This window comes from Heliangelus exortis, chromosome 17, assembly GCF_036169615.1.
Source record: "Heliangelus exortis chromosome 17, bHelExo1.hap1, whole genome shotgun sequence".
NCBI classification, from domain to species: Eukaryota; Metazoa; Chordata; class Aves; order Apodiformes; family Trochilidae; genus Heliangelus; species Heliangelus exortis.
In genome coordinates, this window is record NC_092438.1 from 3,942,819 (window position 1) to 3,962,183 (window position 19,365).

General features: G+C 37.2%; 1 protein-coding gene across 6 annotated transcripts in view; it reads left to right on the top strand.

The window, feature by feature from the left end:
• PDXDC1 (pyridoxal dependent decarboxylase domain containing 1) overlaps positions 1 to 19,365 on the top strand; it is a 59,440-nt gene that overhangs the window by 29,023 nt on the left and 11,052 nt on the right. For 5 of the 6 annotated variants that reach the window (XR_011729264.1, XM_071760826.1, XM_071760829.1 and 2 more), the window contains exons 1-17: positions 87 to 393; positions 6,512 to 6,585; positions 7,121 to 7,186; positions 8,432 to 8,515; positions 9,364 to 9,510; positions 10,619 to 10,808; positions 11,458 to 11,526; positions 11,952 to 12,030; positions 12,820 to 12,904; positions 13,794 to 13,842; positions 13,947 to 14,048; positions 14,256 to 14,381; positions 14,857 to 14,907; positions 15,627 to 15,690; positions 16,956 to 17,044; positions 17,474 to 17,579; positions 18,609 to 18,780. Coding sequence is in view for 5 of the 6 variants with exons in the window: in XM_071760826.1 (XP_071616927.1) it covers positions 373 to 393; positions 6,512 to 6,585; positions 7,121 to 7,186; positions 8,432 to 8,515; positions 9,364 to 9,510; positions 10,619 to 10,808; positions 11,458 to 11,526; positions 11,952 to 12,030; positions 12,820 to 12,904; positions 13,794 to 13,842; positions 13,947 to 14,048; positions 14,256 to 14,381; positions 14,857 to 14,907; positions 15,627 to 15,690; positions 16,956 to 17,044; positions 17,474 to 17,579; positions 18,609 to 18,780 (1,574 nt within the window). In the remaining variant the exon portion in view is untranslated. Of the gene's footprint in view, positions 1 to 86; positions 394 to 6,511; positions 6,586 to 7,120; positions 7,187 to 8,431; positions 8,516 to 9,363; positions 9,511 to 10,618; positions 10,809 to 11,457; positions 11,527 to 11,951; positions 12,031 to 12,819; positions 12,905 to 13,793; positions 13,843 to 13,946; positions 14,049 to 14,255; positions 14,382 to 14,856; positions 14,908 to 15,626; positions 15,691 to 16,955; positions 17,045 to 17,473; positions 17,580 to 18,608; positions 18,781 to 19,365 lie in introns of those variants that run through there. The other variant, XM_071760830.1, reaches the window with a different exon arrangement.

Genomic DNA, 19,365 nt, shown 5'->3' on the forward strand with positions numbered 1-19,365 from the left:
CACTGCGCATGCGCCAGTACCTGTCACCTCCCGGTGGCTCCTCGGGACTGTTCCACCAGCTGGAGCAGGGGGGTGTCAGGAAGCGGCAGCGGGCGCTGTGCCGCGGGCAGGGAGAGGGCTGGGCTCTCACCGGCCCGCGCTGTCAGGGAGCCGGGCCCCGCCGCGTCTTCGGTAGTGCCGCTGCCCCGGCTCCTCCCCGCCGCACTGCCGCGGTGATCTCAGCCGCGGGGCGGGCCTGCCGCCGTTCCCTAGGTGAGCGCGTTCCCCGCCCCTCCCGCCGCCGCCTCGTCAGCGCTGCCAGCGTGGAGCCGGCCGGGGCTGAGGCGGAAGTGCCCGGCGGGGAGGCGGTGCGCACCGGCGACCTCGCCGGCTATGGACGCCTCTCTGGAGAAGGTCTGTGGGGTGATGTCAGGCTGACGGGGGATGAGGGGGCCCAGGGGCCGGGGCACCTGCGGGCGGAGGGGTGCAGAGGCGTGGCGGGCCCTGAAGGCGACCGGGCCCTTGTGGTCGCGTCGCTGCGGGGGCGGTGGGGCCGTGTCCCAGGGCCGGGGCCGAGGAGGGGACTGGGATCAGCGGTGGCCGGGGCTCGGTGCGCTTCCCCAGCGCCTGGGCTGCGGCGGGGTCGCGGCTCCACCGGCGCTCCCGGGCCACCTGCCCCGAGGGGCTGTGCCACACGGGCCTGTGCTAACTTGGCCTCCGGAAGCCTTCAGTAGACAGTGGAGCTTCACGGCGCTTGGCCTTCGTCGCCCTGTGCGAGGGTTGGTTTTTTCTCTGTCCTGGATCTGTTAAAACTGAATAAGTACCAGGACATTGATTTAGGAATGGGCTTTCTTAAAAAGAAGATGGAGCTTTTTTGTTGGGAACTTTAGCCTTCAGGATGACAGTAGAGTAAATACTGTATTTTTTTCATTTCATGGTAGGGATATTTGTTTCCCTGTGTTTGCTCTCTGCTGTACAAAGCAAATATTGATTCTTTACTACCATAAGGGACTGAGAAAACTTGTATTTCCTTTATCACTGTGAGTTAGTCAGAATCTGATAGAATAATCTAGGACCTGCCACACTTCTGGTGGCTTCCGTGGCACCTGCTGTTTTTCAAAGATCTGTCTTAGAAGTGAGGATGGAGTGGCTGCTGATACATAGCTTATCACCATTGTTTTATGTTTTTGAGGACAGTATACATGTGGAATAATTTATACTTTGGGTGCTTAAGAGATGTTCCCCTTCATATCATTTACTGTACACAGCATGTTAATTCTAGGTAATCTTGGGAATTTGCCAAGAACATTAAAAAGGATGTGCTCTAGTGACCAGGAAGGAAAGAGTGACCTTCTGATGTGGTTAATTAATTGGTGACAAAATTATTTGATGTATTACAATCCACATGAAGTATACAGTGTTAAAGAGTGTTTGATACCCTTTTGAAGGTTAAGTTCTTTACTAGTTATAAAACTGTCAAAAGTTACAGTGACCAGTGCTTGGTCTGAAATTATTTGAATATGCTGTTGTGGAATATGATCTTTATCAACTGGTCTCAAGTAGAATAATGATACAGTCTGAACTTTATCTAATATTGAGTATGGTGTATAAGTCTTCTCCCTAAATAATTTTGAAATTCATCCAAACTGGGATATGTTTATCATCAGAGAATGTACATCCATTTATATTGTGCTTCTTGAAGCACTAATGTAGTACATCTGAGACTGTCTTTTATTTGAACCATAGGTTCTCTCTTTCCTACATGTTTATATGTGTGTATATTGGGATGTCAGTGATAAATCCTTTCATATTTTTAATAATGCAGAAGGCATTTTGGTAGAATCTCCTAATAATCTCTTATAGGCAGTGACATTAATTTACTACATTAATTAGCTTCTTGCACATTGAAAAATTATTTTTTTTTAGAAGATGAAAAACTTCTTGAGAATTGAAAACTTAACATGGCAGGATTGCAAGGAAGACTTGTAGAATCTGACACACAGATGTGCACACAAACAATCTGATAGTTGGATTTTGCAAATTATCTTTGTTTTATCAGGTTTCTTTCTTTTGATATGTGAATGTTGTGTGTTATAAGCGGTATCTTTATTTTTACCTGAAATCCAGGAATTTTTTTCTGTGTGAACTTAAAACTTAAGTTCTTCTGGAAGCCTGTGTCAAATTTTAGAAGTTAAGCTAACAGATCTGTGATTTATTTTGATAGAATTGACCGATCTTTTGAAGGACTTTAACATTTAAATTTTCAAGTTAGGTGTCTGTCAATGGTATGATAGGGCAAATTCTTTCCTTGTAACTTTTTTTGTTGTATCTACAACAGTATTTTCCCTAAACATAAAAAAAATGTTTTGGTTTTTTGCTCAGCCTGTGACTTTTGTTAGTGTGTTAATTACCACAACATCCTGGTAACTTCATCAAAAACTCATGCCAGCAGTCCTGCTGGCATATCCTGCTGCGTGTCAGGGAAGTGATAAAGACAAAAGAGCAAATACCTATAAGCAGAAGCCTTGTGGTGCTGCAGTGCCATTTTCATTCAAGCCTAACAGTTATGAAATGGCTGCTTTTTTATTTGTTATCTAAAACTTTTTTTTGTAGCCTAGAGAATAAATGCTGTATTCTTTTGGCTGAAGAATACTGGCATTGTTTGAGATTAATTCATTGTTGGGAACAGTTTTTGGATTTGATACTAAAACTTCCTTCTAGGCACATACAGTAATACAGTGGGAAAATGAGGCGTATGTCTCATGAAATACTTAATTTAAAATTGTCCCTTTTGTACGTTAGGAGTACAGCCTATGGGAATGCAAATTCAAGGTTGTAAAACCCTGGTATATGAAGCAATATTCTCCTTTTTTGAATTTGTAATTAATTTTCAGTCTTATCACAACTGGATAATCATCCCTTATCCTTCCCCAGTTGCCTGACCCCAAGGTGAGACATACTGCCCATAAACCAAAGCCAGTTTATAGTTCAAAGTGCTTAAAAAAAAATAGTAACCAAAAATCAAACCTCTTGCAAGTTAACCTTAGTGAGTTGGTTTAAGGCAACAAGTGATAAAAGTCAAAGGAAGGTACTGAATGTCAGGGTCTTTGAAGGACTTAAAATGCAGGAGGTGTCAGGTTGCTTCCTTCACCTTGAAGGAAGAAGCCTAAGCTGGTGCCTCCTTGCAAGGACATTCCTTGTCTTGGAACTCATCTGGTCAAAGGATCCACCAAACTGCTCAGAATCGGATCCTGCGATACCAGGGAAAGGACTGGGTGCAGAAACTGGTATAATATCTAGTGCAGCTGTCCTAACTCCCTCAAAAAGTACGATGTCCTGTGATTCAGGAGGTATTCAAGAACTTGTCTGCCAGTTTCTTCCTCAGAAAGGTTCAAGAAAATGAAAATAGTACTCCATGTATTACTGATTTGATTTATATGCATTTGATCTCATTTACAGACTAAACTAAAGCAAGATACTGCTTTATTATGGCATATTATTGAAGTATCTTCATAAACTTTTCTTAACTGAGTGGTTTGTTGTTGTAACTTTGCCACACCTGTTTTTCTCCCTGCTTAAAATAAGCAGTCTCCTGCTTCCTATCTGCATGCCCTTGCTAATGTGAGCAGAGGAGGAAGGGTATAAAGATTCAATATCTAACTGTTAAAGGTTTTTTTTTCTTCCCATAACTTAGAAAATAAGTTGCAGCATGTCCACTCAACAGCTGGAAAAAACAAAACAACAACCAGAAGGTATTAATTTTCCAATTAAACCCACATCAGAATGCTAAGAGTTGCTTGATTTCATAGCATTTTATTTTAGGGAGCTTAGCTAACTTTTTATGACTCTTTGATCTGTCTTTTATGTATTTATTCTGCCATCTTATTGGTAGAAGGGTTTCATACATGTGTAATTACTATTAAGTGAGACAGTGTGAGTCACAAGGCAAGCATACGCAGGTTTTAACATCTGATGTCATTCCAGCACATTAATTTTGTGTTGGTAACAAACAAAAACAGTTCAGAGCCCTTTTTGTAATGCCTCTACATCTTGTGTCCTCATCTATAACCAATCTGTTTGAATATTTGTATGTGGTGCTGAGGAAGGTTCAAGCAAATAACTACCTTCCAGCCATCAAACATGTTTTATGGCAACAGGAATTAAAGTATGTGAAATACATTCTGTAAATTATGTATAGTCAATTACTCACTTAAAGTCTCCCAGGAGCAAAACTGATTTCTTAAGTAAGATTTCCTTTCAGAGTTTCTTTGATGTGGTCCCTAGAAACCACTGGAAACATATGGAAATATTGACAATTATCATATTTTAATTTTTTTCTTCTAGCTATATATATATATGTTATATTCTGAGTATCAAATGCTTGTCATGTGTGGCTTTTTTTTTTTTAACTCTGTGATGAGGTCTTGAAGTTTTCATATTTGTACTGTTCTGTCATGCAGTGTTTAACTAAGTTTTGGACCTCATAGCTAATACAAGTTGTAGAAGCAAGAAATGTAAAAAGCCATTTATTGCCAAATGCTAGGGATTCTCGTGGAAAATATTTTGTTTTCCCCTAAACATTTGTTACTGGTGATTTCTAAAGCCACAGAATAGAGAGAGCAATCAATCATGGTTTGATCCAGTGTAACCATGCCTGGCTTCTCATTCTTTCAGCTACCTACCATTTCCTAAAATATGAGTTAGATCTCTAAATATTTTGATAAAAATAGTGTTTGACCATATGGTAACTCTCAATTTTTTCTTTTCTTTGTGAGTCCTCCCAGTGAAAATAGTTTAATATCCTCATGTAGATTAACCCCACTACCTTCTGTGATTCAATTTGCTTTTGTGTCTACAAGTGTGTGAGCAAACAGATTCATTCATGTCACATGCAGTGCTGGAAAGCATGTGCAGGCCTTCAGGAATACTGGCTCTCAAATACTTCAGCAGGAAAGATACAATATTCCTGCAGCATGGGTAGTGGGATAAACTTACTTATTAAATATTAACTTCCTTTGGTTTTGTTTTGTTTTTAAACAACCACCACCTTTCCCCTCCTACTAGTCCCCAGCCTTAGCAGCAATCTACAGGGTTAACTAATGGAGGCTTTGCTCTAAGTGCCAGTCTTCTGAAAAAGGGTTGATGTTGAATTTATGGAATCTGTGCTTACAGTACATTTGGGAAGCAGAGAATGGGAAAAGAAGGTCTGAAACAGGGGTCACCTGAGCATCTTAAACCTTTTTGCTGTCTACTGTGATGGGTCTTGTCAGTGGAATTACCTTCTAAACAGGGTGTTTTTATTATTCAAATACAGTTTAATATCCACCACTATACATGTATCAGATTATACCTTCTCTGGAATTTTATAAGTAGCATCTGATCCTTAAATGGATAATGTTCCTGTCCAGACCTCTTGTCAGTGTCACAAGCTCGTCCAGGTGTTTTGGGTCAAAATTCACAAGAGATTTCTTTGAAGCAAAAGCAGTTATTTGGAAAATACTATTTACTCATCTTTGAATGTTTCACTGGTTCAGGGGGAGTCAGTTCAATGCTTTTTAAAGCTCTTCCATCATGACAGGCTCTTTAACAAGTGTCTGTTACCTGGTTTCAGCAGTGAAACCTGTTTTGTGTAGCTAGAGGGTTGCAATTGCTTGAAGATGACTGTTTCCTGCATGTCAGCCTTTCCTTAAGGTGCCTGCTGTGGGTCAGTTTTACTCTCTTATTTAGTTAAAGGGCTTCTCTCCAGTAAGTTAGGATTTAAAGTCAGTTTAGAGGTACTAAACAGGAGAAAATAGATTTACAAGAGTAGTTGGATTAGGTGTTTTCTCATCTGGTTTTAAAACTACTGTTGTTAAAGTAAAGTGTCAGGGCAACCTGAATGGGGAAATGGCAGGGAAAGATGCCATTTTACTTATGCCTTGCTAGAGCAAACTTAAATTATACCTCATTGTATTTCTTAGGTAAGAAATGTTGGCCTTATTAGCCTCTTCTAGGAATTATTACTTGAACATGTTTAAATACCTCCTAGCTCAACGGGCAATCTAAAAAATAAAAAAACCCTGTCAGTGAGTGCAGGTTTCTCTCTGAATTTGCATCAGAGTGCTCAGTGACCGAAAGCCCACCTGGGTCAAATTTTTTCAGTGCTTAGCTTCCCAAACAAATTGCTTTCTAGAAGGTAACTTATGATTGTGTTTGGGGTATTGATCTGTTTTACATACTCTGTAGAAAGATTAGAGTGTCCCTTAGAAGGTATTTGGTGCTTTTGCTTTAATTTCAGATAAGACTGCATGTCATTTTTTATATTTAAGGGAGTAGTTGAAGTTCTATTGCTGGTATAAAATGGTTATGAAAAAGAAACATTCAGTTGTGCTGAGTTCAGGATGTACACCATACTGCTACTTTTAAATGAGTACACACTGACTAATTAAAAGAATCTGCCTAATGCACGGATTTTCATTGGGGATGTTGCAGGGATAGTGGTAAAAGAAATGTTTCTTGGTCTTTTAAGAAAAGTTATCTTTTTCCTTGAAAGATGGTTGACCCTACTCTAGCAGAAATGGGCAAGAATTTGAATGAGGCAATGAAGATGCTAGAAGACAATCAAAGGTATGTGCAAAGTACAGCTACAAAAATAATACCTAACTTTAAGAGGATTATTATCATTGTTATTAGGCATCAAAGAACTAATTTTCCTAGTAGGTTAAGGTCATATTGTCATTCTGCATCTTACACCTATGCAAATCACCATTTTTTCTCAAATGAGGAGATTTTGAAAATAAGTGTGTATATACATCTTTATATGTGTTCTGTAATATTCAGAGCAAGTCCAGTAAGTATTTTTTTTCAGAGCTATTAATGTTTTTTTCCCTATTGCTGTGCAAGTAACATTTAATTCCTGAATATGTAAGACTCTTTTGTATTGACATTTTCTGGTAAAGAACAGAAAACCAAAATTTGGGAACTCTTTATTTCACTCTGAGCTAAACACTTGCATTTGTCTCATCTGATTTATTTATGAAATGGTTGTTAGTGAAATAGGTTGCAAACTTGCCAGTGTGTGTTTCTGCAAGCCAAAGTCAGCTACATGTTTGACCTTATAAAACTCAGACTAAATGCTTAACTTATTGTGTCTTTAACTTAGAAAAGTGGAGGAGGAAAATGAGAAGAAATATGCACGGAAGGATATTCCTGGACCACTCCAAGGCAGGTAGGCAACAGCAGTTTTTAGATAATGCTCTTGAATTATTAAAACCTGTAAAATATGTTTAGCATGTTTGTTTTCCAGTAAACTTCTGTGTTACTGCAAACATGAACATTTACTAGGCCAGGCATTATTTCTACTATTTCCATACTCACATAGGGGAAAAAAACAGAGATTACTTTTTCTTGTGACTGAAGTTCTGAACAGTTGGAATCTAATGAAGATGTTTACAGCTGTGGTTGAGACATCAAGTACATCTAGATAAACTTGTGTTATAGAATAAAAATTCATTAAAACACCCAGATAAAAAACCCAAACAAACAAATAATAAAAAAACCAACAAAAAACCACACACACAACAAAACCTGATGCTGCTAAAATTTAAAACCTTTGAAAAAAAAGAAAATGAAACAAAACTTCCAAACTCCACCCCACTCCATACCAAAATAAACATCCTCCACATTTTCATACCACTGGTCTTAAAAAAAAATAAAACCATGTGGAGCTCTTGTGCATAAGATTTTAAAACCCTAACTTTTAACTTGGTTGTGGCCTCTTTGGAAGAGGATCCTAAAGGAATCCAAGCTGACGTATCAGAAAGTGTTGCAAAATCTATGTCTTCTGTGCAGATAAGCTAGACTTGGTTCTGAGTGGAGACACCTGAATTAGCTTTCCTAAGAATAAAAAGCAGTTTCAACTGTCAGAGTGTTCTTTTAATTCTGTAGATTTTAGTTGGCATTATACAAGTGTTGTGGATCTTTTCCAGTTTTATTGCTCTAGAGTGCATGATGTCAGAAGTATGATGTAGCTTTTGTTTGCCAGAAATCAGTATTTGTAGGTAATTGTTTAAGAAATGAATTTGAGCTGAAGCTGTATTATGCAGAGAGAAATTTGGATCCTTAGCTATTGCTGTGCAGGAATAAGCAATTAAACATTGTCAAGTTCAGCTTTTCAGTCCAGATTTCCTGATTTCAACAGATTTGTTTTCCTGTGAGTCTGAGTTCACAGTTACTGAAGTGTCCTACTATAATTAAGTAGAGTTTTGAGTTAATTGCTTCAGCAATTTTGTATTCAGTATCTACTTTTTCCTGAGCAAGGAGCTGGGGTTCTTTGCTACACTCAGCATTCTGTAACAATGTGATGTTGTCTTCATGTCCTAACATGCAGTGTCCCAAATGGCTGTTTTGTTAGAAATTGGTACTGAACCTTTGGGTTTTTTCTGTGGGTTTTGTTTTCTTCTCGGTGCACCAGTGGCCAGGATATGGTGAGCATCCTTCAGTTAGTTCAGAACCTAATGCATGGAGAGGAGGAAGAGGAAACTTCACAGGCATACAGGTAAATCAAATATGTTTTAATATATATATATATATGTATGTTGTGGTTTGTTTTTTTTTTTTTAGTTCTGACTCTTATAGAACTTACATGTTTAAGTGTTTTAAAGTGTAACAATATTGTGCAACGTTTCTTAAGATATTGTGCTGTGCTTTTTTAAAATTGTAAAGCTTGAATTACTCAATTGAATTATAGAAGACAATTGTTTCTGATGTGACAGCTCATTTTGTATTCAGCTTTTTGAAAGTCTTTTAAAACTTTGACTGCCAATAATTATTCTACCATCTCTTCCTGCAGATCTTAAAGGGAAAAAAAAAGGAAATAAAATTTACTTCCATTTTTCTGTAAAATGGAAATTATACCAACTAATCTGCAGAAGATTATTGAACAGTATGATTAGCATTTGAAAACCAGTATGGAGATGAAACAAACAAACAAAAACCCCAACAAACAAACAAACAAACAACTCCCCCAATAAATTAATGAAAGCTATGCCTCTAAAGATAGTAAGAAGTCTCCTGAGTATTCTCTGCATGAGGAGAGAAAGGTATATATGTAATGCAGTCTAAAGCCCCAAAGTAGATGAGGTGCTTAGTTCCAACTCATGGCAGCTGTCTGGCCAGACAAGAAGCTGAGGTGTGAAGTCCAAGTGCTTTTGTCTACACGGGTATTTTAGTACATTAATACACAATGGTAGAAAGGTGACTGCTGTACTGTACTTCTCTCTGCTAAATATTTATAATTGCATGTCAACAAATTCTGCTATTCTACCATAAAAACCTGTGAACCTGAAATTACTGTAATGTTCATGCCTTGTACTGAGTTGGCAGTTACTGTGTTCTGGCTTGCAGACTTCAAAATGTTGGTGAGCAGGGTCACATGGCTCTACTGGGGCACAGTTTGGCTGCTTATATATCAGTGTTGGACAGGGAAAGACTGAGAAAACTTACAACAAGGATCCTTTCTGATACTACTCTCTGGCTCTGCAGGCTTTTCAGGTGAGTTATTGTAAATAACTTTTGTATGATTAGGTAATGATAATTATTTAAAAATATGTGTGACTGGGCTGAGGATGTAAAAAAAAGAAATGGCCTGTGCCACAGCTTAAAAAATATTTTTTGAAAGGTCTGAAACACTTAACATTTTTCTTAAAGAAAAACTTCAAGCAGACATCCTTTTATAAGGGCTATAAGGTTGAGTTACAGGCCAAAGTACAGTTGAAGACACATTAATTGGTCAATCATTGAAGTAAATTCTTACTTCTTATTTACAGCTGAGGGATTGCCCTCAGTGTGGAACATTCATACCTTATATCTTCATGAGTTACTTTGTTCCTTTTTCTTAACTCTAAAGGCTAATGTGCTCACCTGGGTCTGATACTTAGAGGAGGTAAAAAAGGTGGGGGGGAGCAGACACCTGCACCCCTGTGAGCCCCAGGGAAAAACGCCTTGTAAAATAATTTGAAAGTGAAATATCAATAAAATCATTAAAATATTTCTGGGGGAAAATGTTACTAATTTATGTAACTCATGTATTTAAAACATCTGGAAAATGGTCTTGCAGTGTGCTGAACAGATTATACTAAATTGTGGTCTTATTTTCAAACTTGCTAAAATACAAATTATGTCAGTAATTTTGAGTGTTACAAAACAGCTTGATTTGTGATTTCATAATAAAGATTGCAAGTTTCTGCCCATTTACTTTATTTCATGTGTTTCATTCTGATTTTGCTAACTTGTCAGGTTGCATTCTCTTTAAAATTAACAGTCCAGAATTTAAATATGTTAAAACCAGACAAAGCTTTTTGTGTGTACCTTCCCCAGCTCTCTTCTTAGTAAGCAAGGTTTTGATGTCTGTAAAGGAAGTCCCTAGGAACTTTATTTTGTCTTTGAGTCTGAATGAAAATACATACTGGGCTTCTTTCATTGTTAATTTCAACCTCTCTCATCAAAGTTTCCTTCTACTCTGCACTACGTTATCCTGGGAAAAGAGAAGGGGTTTTAATCTGTCTTCTTTGTCCTCTTGTGACCTCCTTTGCTGGTGTTATTTTAGTCACTGAACTGGCTGTCAGTTTTGTTGGTCATACTTGCTTGGCTTTTATTGCAGGTATGAAAATGGATCAGCTTATTATCATGAAGATGATCGTGAAGGTCTCCTAAAAATCTGCAGACTTGTTATTCACACACGCTATGAAGATTATACAGTAGAAGGATTTAATGTGCTCCATACTAAGCAGCCTGTGATATACATCAGTTCTGCAGCTAGAACAGGCTTGGGCCAAGCTCTGTGCAATCAGGTGAAGTGAATCAGTTGGGGCTTTAGTTGCAAGTGCAACCTACCTGGCTTCATATTGCCTACTTGAAATTTGGATCTTAAAAATATGTTTAGCCTTTTCCTGCAAGAGACAAATACTTGCACTATAGGCTGGTACACTGCTGGCAGCAGTCCTGTAAATTAGTTGGTGCCAGCAAAAGTTTTCCTTTAGATCTGTGTGTCTGCCTGGAAGTTCCACTGATACAAGGCAAGGTTCCTCCAGATTTTTCCCAATGCAACTGTTGACTGAATATACACATCCCCAGGCAAGCTGAGCAGGCTGTCTCTGCAGCTCTCTTGTTCTTTCTACACATTTGCCTGATCAGTGTTGCCCATGAGCAGACTCCCTTCATCTTCATCTCTTCTTTGCCTTTCTGTGGACATAGTAGATTTTTATAGCTTATAAATATTTCTAAGAATTAGGATGTTGTGTCTGCCTGTTGAAACACAGTATGAAAAGGGGCATTTTGAAGGATGAGGACTGAGCTTTTCAAAAGTTTTAGCAGGAAATGTGCTTTATAATGTAATATCTGACTTTTTATTGTCACATTTATTTTGTGTCACTGTGTATATTTCTGTGAACTTGAGATGAGTATATCTCAGTTGTTGAAATTCTGTCATTTTTATTGCAGCTCGGGCTACCCCTTTCTTGCATGTGCCGTGTGCCTTGTAACACTATGTTTGGATCTCAGCATCAAATGGTAAGTTTGTTTTCCCTGAGAGCTCCTTTTTTTTATCTCCTTTTTTTTTTTACAGATGTACAAACTGTAGGCTGAAATCTTCTGACAAGCCAGCAGCTTGTACCTTTGTCTTGTCATTTGCAAGATATTTTTATTAGCATATAGTGTGGTGACTTTCAGTCCAAGGTTTCTAGAATGCATCCAGTTGGAGGTGTGTTCCAGACTACGTGGTGTATTTGTGTTGTATTTTTCACAAATGCTTTATCTGAGCTTTGTGTTATTTTACTTCTGAGAAGAAAAAACTGCAAGCCACAGAGACATTAAGGATGTCTTTCAGAACTTCAGAGTTATGTCCATTTTCACTCCTAATGTTTTTTTCCAGTTCAGCAGAAACAATTTCGTATTGTTTGGTAAACATTTAAAAATATATATCTTATTGTTAACAGGATGTTGCTCTGTTGGACAGAGTGATTAAAGATGATATTGAGTCTGGAAAGCTGCCTTTGTTGCTTGTGGCCAATGCTGGTAAGTGCTGTAGATAAACAAAAACAACAAAAGCATGCTATTTTATGAATAAATAATATATAGGATCCAAAATTAAAATATATTTGCTTAAATATCTAAGTTGATTGCATGTCAAGAAATATCAGTCAATATCTTAATGACCACACAATCATTATCTACCTACAGGGGTTTTTATTTAACTTTAAAAAAGTTGGATTGTACTGCTACAGTTCTGTTTATGTCAGTTGAGGTATTAATAACACTAGAATTTAGTGCAAATCTCTTGGTGAAAATCTGTTTCACGTTAACTCTTCAGAATTTTTTGACAGATGTGCCATCAACTTTAAAGTTAAAAATTGCATTTTTCATGTAGTTAATTAAACAGAAGTGCTCATGAGCAACATTTGTTTTAAGTACAAATGAATGAGGTGACTGTTACTTGCTTTGGGCATGGAAAAATAGATGTTAATCTTGGTTTAGTTTCTTTTAGGTGAGGTCATACTTTGAACATACTAAAAACATCTGCATTTCTTATCTGAGGCTGATGAGCCTCTTAATGCCCAGGATCTCTAATTTTCCATGTATTTTTAACATATATTGACAAGCAAAATAAGTAGTGTAATTTTTTGTTTAGAATTCCAATTGCTCGTAAGTCAAAATGAACCAGATATAAATATTGTTTAGTAGGCTCTTTTTAAACATCCTCTTACCTGCTCTTATGTGACATTTTTGACAATTATTACAAGAGGTACTTTTGTGTAGAGTCCCAGTTTGCATGTTTGTCATTGCCTCCTTCCCTTCTCAACAAAGGGACACCAGGTGCTGGGCACACAGATAAACTTGGCCGCCTGAAGGAACTTTGTGAGCAGTATAATATGTGGCTCCATGTAGAAGGGTATGAAATTTGAAATTTATTTCTGTATAACTATTTTAATTAAAAAGTATAAATACTAGAGAGCACATAATTTTACAGCTAGCCAGCTAGTAGAGGGCCACAGGACCATCTTTATTTTTGTCATGTTAAGTATTTTATACAGTTATAATTTTGTCACTATATGAGACACAGATTGTTTTACATATACAAGAATAATTAATTGGAGTGGTTATTCCAGCATAGGTCAGTGGTTACTTTTATGGTAATATTATCTGCTCTTGCTTTTTAATAGCCTGGAATATGAATAAAGAGACCTTACAGGACAAGTCAGGGAAGACATTATACAGTAATGATTAAGAATAAGAAAGGATAATGAAATGAGTGTGGAAGAGGTGACACTTTAATGAAGGTTGTCAAGAACACTGCTGCCAAGTGCAGTGTGCAGCATAACTTGGAAGGAGGATTAAACCAAGAGGAGAAGAAATTCCAAGAACTTAGACAATGTCAATAAAGACTGCAGTTGTCTAAGATTTTGGGGTTGGTTGGTTGGTTTTTTTGGTTTTTTTTTTTTTTGATCCTGGAGTAGAATTTCTCCTGATAGTTCATTGTATAGTATTGTATTTGCATGCTTTTTTTTTTAATACCAAATTGATACTGAATTCTGAGTAGGTCTCTGGGGGATGATCTCCCCAAAGGTTGGACTGAAACTTTTTTAGATCGAAAGGCATTTTTACTTTTGGGTTTTCAATCTTGGAATACCAAGCAGCAACATCTATTGCTTATTAATGGAAAATATATGAACAAAAATTACCTTAATTTACACATCAACACGAACTGTTGAAACTCAAGATTAAAATGCTGTCTCTTAATACATTATTAAATATGTGCTAAAACCAGTTTATTTTTCTAGTGTGAATTTGGCAACTTTGGCTTTGGGTTATGTCTCCTCTTCTGTACTGGTATGTTTTACTATATCTTGAAACATAATGTGCTCTAGATTTTAAGGTTATAATCTAATAAAAATATATGTGGCTTATATTCTGCTCGTTGTCACAATCTTCAGGCTGCTACAAAATGTGACAGCATGACTCTTACTCTGGGTTCCTGGCTGGGTCTCCCAGCTGTGCCTGCAGTGACACTTTACAGACATGAGGATCCATCTTTGGTACGTTTAATTTCTCAGTCATTATTCTCAAGATCTTGAGACTTTAATTTTGATCCTAGTTGAGTGCCTTCTTGTTCTGAAGCGTCTAAATTATAATTTGCAAAAGCTCCCCTATTTAAGCTGTGACACATTCCAGAAGTTGACAAGAATGAACTACTTGAAGAGAGGTTAATAGTGGTTTGTTTGTTTGTTTGTTTTCCTCTTCAGTCCTTAGCAGCTGGGCTGACATCCAGTCAGCCTGTGGAGAAGCTCCGGGCGCTGCCGCTGTGGCTCTCCTTGCAGTACCTGGGCCACGATGGGATTGTGGAGAGGATAAAGCATGCCTCACAGCTAGTAAGCAACAGCTTGTTGGCACATTGGTTATGGATATTTTGCTGCTGAATATGGCCTGGAGACTGTTCTTAAGAATCTTCACCATCTGATTGAACAGTTTGAGTCTTCAAGCAGAAAAATGTTCTGGTAGTGATGATAGGACAAGTGGCATCCACATGGACATAACAGAACGCAGTTATACTTAGGAATGTTTTTATAATAGCTGCTATCCTTTTGATTCTTTTGGTATTTTTTATTATTCTGATACATTACAATCAACTAGAAATACTGTTGTTGTTGACTGTGTAGTGGTGTTTTACTAAAAAGAAAAAAACAATTCATTAAATTTTATTTTCACAAAAAAGAATTGGGTGAATCTCTGTTGGGGTTTGTTAAGAAAAAATAAGTAGTGACTATTTATTGTTTTTCAGATTAATTTTCACCTAAAACTGTATTTGTCTGTTCCTTTTGTTTCCCTTCTGCTGTGGTCTTTTAGAGTCAAAGGTTGCTGGAAAACTTGAAAAACCTGGATTTCATTAAAACTTCGGTACAGTGTAAAATTAATATCTTGGTTTTATAACTTAATCTTTGCTCCCCCGTTTTTAATTAACTAGAATAACTAGAAAATATATTCTGCTTAGTTTTCATGGATCATTCTGAGTGACAATAACCAGTTCTGTAAAAATTGTTTTTCCAAGAGTGTTAGTTCCCTTCGGAATTCAAGTTACAGAAGCATTTCCCCCTTATGCTGAAATAAATCTTGCATTTTTCAAATTGTGAAATGTAGCCTCAGATTGCCTCCAGAAGCTGCCTGACCCATTTATCCTGTCCTCAAAGCAGGATCAGTTCTAATCTTGTTATTCCTCCTGGAAATTTCTTGATGTTCCCCAGTAATTCTGAGGTGATTTCCAAGAGATTTTTTTTTTAATGTTAATGTCTGAAAATACTTAAAGCTAAATAAACTCGTGCAGTATATTTGCTAATGAACCTACTTAGGGTCCTTGCTTTATAGTACTTGAATTTTAATTATAGATACCTGAAATTTATATAATCCTGCATTAGCTGACTAATGATTTACTTTCCTGTGCTTACAGATGTTTACTTACACTCCTAGAGTTAACTTCTAATACTGAGATAGTATGAACATAGTTATTGCTGTCAAAACAAAATTATCTGCTTTGCCTGGCAGTTTAATGAATTACTTAATCTTTCAAAAATTAAATCTTTCAAAACTACGAGAAAATATATTTAAATTTTTTTTTTAAGGTTGAAGATGAACTGAGTTCACCAGTGGTGGTTTTCAAGTTCTTCCGGGAATATTCAAATAGAGGTATGTGATTTATTTAAAAACAAATCTCTCTCTCTCTATTTTTAAGTTACTTATTTGTAAAATTAATTTGATGAGGTCAATGTTAGGTAGTGCACTTCTCTTGGTAGCATGCTTTTCAGAGGTCAGTGAATGATGGTCAGAATCTAGTGGTAGAATTTATACATGTAATAGCTTCTTTTTTTAGATAGACTGCAGTGTTATTAATTTTCATAACAAGTAATTTTCTGCCTTCTAGAGCAAGGAGAGATTTGCATGTGATTTTGATCTTGAGAGCAAAAGATAGAAGGCTCTCTCATAAGCTTCAAGCTGCATTTGAGCGAAACAGATGAGTTCAGTTCTTTCAGGCTTTCTGTTCCTTTTAAGCTTTTAGTGACTACTTGCAGGAACCATGTTCCTGTGTTTTACTGGTGACACATATTGCAATAGTTTTTAAAATAGCAGAACACAATGGGAACAGTTGGGTAAATACTGTTATGGGGATACAGTAGCCACACCATGGGTGGCTCTGAGCAGAACATCCTTAGCTGCACATGTTCTCCAGCAAAGAGGATATTTGTCCTCTTGGTTACAACAGAGAATGTTGTCGTGCTGATTGTGTGTGCACACTCTGAGGTTGGGGAAATATCCAGCTGGGATGAGGCAGAAGACTGCTAGAAAACAGAGGAGAGTTGGTTTGGCTTTCAATCTAGTTAGTAGTTGCAATTACAAAGTAAACCTGTCCGTCCTGGTCCAGTGACATGATGGATTGCTTGTATGTTGATGAACCTATGTGAAAAACTTTACTAGGGAGAATTCACCCACCTGAATTGTAAGCATATGAAATGCTTGGTCATTTTTGCATGTTTATGTATGTAACAGACCTTTAAATCCTTACTATAATTAACATGGAAAATAATAATTAAAACTTGATTAAAAAGGGAGCTGGGTGCACCAAATATTGCAGGCTGCTGTGATGGGATTTTGTTTTGTGAAAATACTGGTTTTCTTTCCATTGGGGCATTTGAACCACAAAACTGAGAGAAGTATTTTATTAGTTGTTTTTAAAATGAATATATTCAGCTCTTAACTTTCTAGTGTTTGTCGTGTTCAACATAGCTTACAAAAAAATAAAAATCTCTGTTAGTATGCTTGAGGTCCAGTACATCATGCAGATATATTACATTATTTAGGAAATACAGTTGTCTTTTGTCTAAAATTTAGGTTGCCTTTTGTTTAATTAAGTAAATAAAAATCCACTTCTGTGATTCTTGTATCTTTGGATTCAGATCAAACCTCACATGCTGCACAGGCCTCAACTATTCAGCATCCCATAATAAGCAACGAAAGACACATTTATGACACTTTCAATCAGTGGGTAAGAATGGATGCCTTTTCTCTTAAGGAAAAATGTGTCACTGGAGTGCTTCCAGAGGTTTATCAACCTTTGGTAGACTGATAACTTTTTCAAGTCTAGTGGACACTGGATTAAAAAGGTGACTTTTGCTCTGAAGCAAAACTGCAAAATCGCTTTTACATTTCTAATTATTTTACATGTAATCATGACTGAAATTATTACTGCATATTAAGCTTTTGGTAGTGGATTTTTGTCCTCGGTCTTGTGGGAATATGTGAAAAGTTTTGAACTCTGTAATCAGCTGGATACTTCATTGACAATGTCTGTGTGTTGATGAATCTGCAGTCTTTCTCCTCCAGATTCCTAGTAGCTAGATAGTCATGAGCCTGAGGAAGCAACTGCAGGGGGTGATGCTCTGTGCTTTTCTCTGACTGTGGCTTCTCCCTCCAGCTGGGAGAGCAGCTGGCACAGCTTGTTCCTGCCAGTGGAGTTGATGTGGTAGAACTGGAAGATGAAGGCACGTGTGTCCGTTTTAGCCCACTGATGACTTCTGCAGGTAACAAATACTTAATTCACTCACTTGTTACAAACTGGGATGTGCTATAGAATTGTAGAACAAATCCCCTAGCAGAAACTCTTCAGTATATTTTCCTGTGGTGAGGGTAGCTTTTGTAAACCAAACCAAATGATACTGGCTTTATCATTCTGTTCTGCTTTGGCAAGAGGTGTATTAGAGGTAGCTCAGCTGTTGTATGTGACATTGCCTCTCTCTGTCTGCAGAGAATGACTGATCATTCATTAGGAAAAGCAAGGGGAGAAGCAATTTGTTTCTGACAGCTATAAAAAAAGTAGGAAGGATAAATCATTGTCGCCTTTCCATCTCTCAGCTGTTTCAGATAAAGATGATGCTAGACCTTTCTATACATGTGTTTTAACATTTAAATGGTGCTTGTGGTCAAAATATAGTTACTTAACTGGAATAGTTGCTTTTAAACCCCGAGGTTTTTCTATAATTACTGACATAGGAGGTGAAAAAACCTTAAATCTGTGTTTTAGAAAATTTCTTAAACTTCATGTTTAAGCCAGCACCATATCCACACTTCATTTAGACTCAGCAGATTCACAGAGCAATTTGCCAGGAGCTCAGGGTGATGCATGGGATCTCCTTTTAGCTTGTGTGAAGTGAACAGCTTAGGCTATCAAAACACCTAACACTGGCATGAGAGGATCCTGATGTTTTGTTTTGTTTTTTTCATTTTTTCATTGTCTGTTTTGCTATGGGAAGAGGAATTTTTTCTGATGCTAGCTATTTATGTTAAGGGAATTGTCCATACTAGTAACATTAGAAAATCCTTTTTAATTAGCTTATTTTTATGAAATTTTTAGCTTGCTCCATTTTGATACACCAGTGGATAGATAACTGAAGAAAAACCACTATTATATGGGTCAAGATATTTCAATAATATCTGTAAATTGTATTTATGATTAACTTAGAGCTGCTTCCTTAGAGATTACTAACTTAATTCAGACATTTATGTGTGTGTCTGTTCACTTTTATCACACACTTAACACATCAGGTCTTTAGTTTTAGGAACTGAAATACAAGATGTTGATCAGTTAGTAGACTGCTTAAAAATGAAGATACCAGTATTGACAAGTACACTGCAAATGAGAGAGGAATTTGAGCAAGAAGTGAGAAGAACAGTAGGCCTGTTGTATATTGAAGATCTCAGCTGGCCAGGCTTAGGTGTTGTAAGGTAAATATTTCTGTATTTTCTTCACTATATATTTGCATAGACTGTGCATTAATGGAAAGAAATATGTGATCTCTCTAGTGGTGATTTTTATGTGTTGTTTGCTGATTAGGATCTGGCTTGACACAAAGTTGAGGCTTTTGAGTACTTTTTAAAAAAATACTTATTTAATATTAGTTGCTTTGAGATCTTTTAAGAAAAGCTGAAGAGCCTTTCCAGAAAAATTAGGACAACAGTTCTAATACTGTTGTGGATCCAGTGTGTGGATGTGATGGATGGACATGTAATATGCAAGTACATCCTACTCTGTAATAGATTTTTGTCTATAAGGGGGTTCACTCATATACTGAATAAAACCCTTCAGGTGTCTGTCTGGATCCTCTGATACTGTCTGCTAGGAAGGATTCTGTATGGTCAAAGCAGTTGAAATATAATCAATATATTACCTAGAAATGTGTTGTGTTCAATTAAGCTTGCAGCAGCCACCTTGCCCCAATCAAAATCTCTGATGACAAATGCCAATAAACTTGTTAATCTAAGATGTAATAATTTGAGGGTTATTGTTCATAAAATAGAGGTTTATAGAAA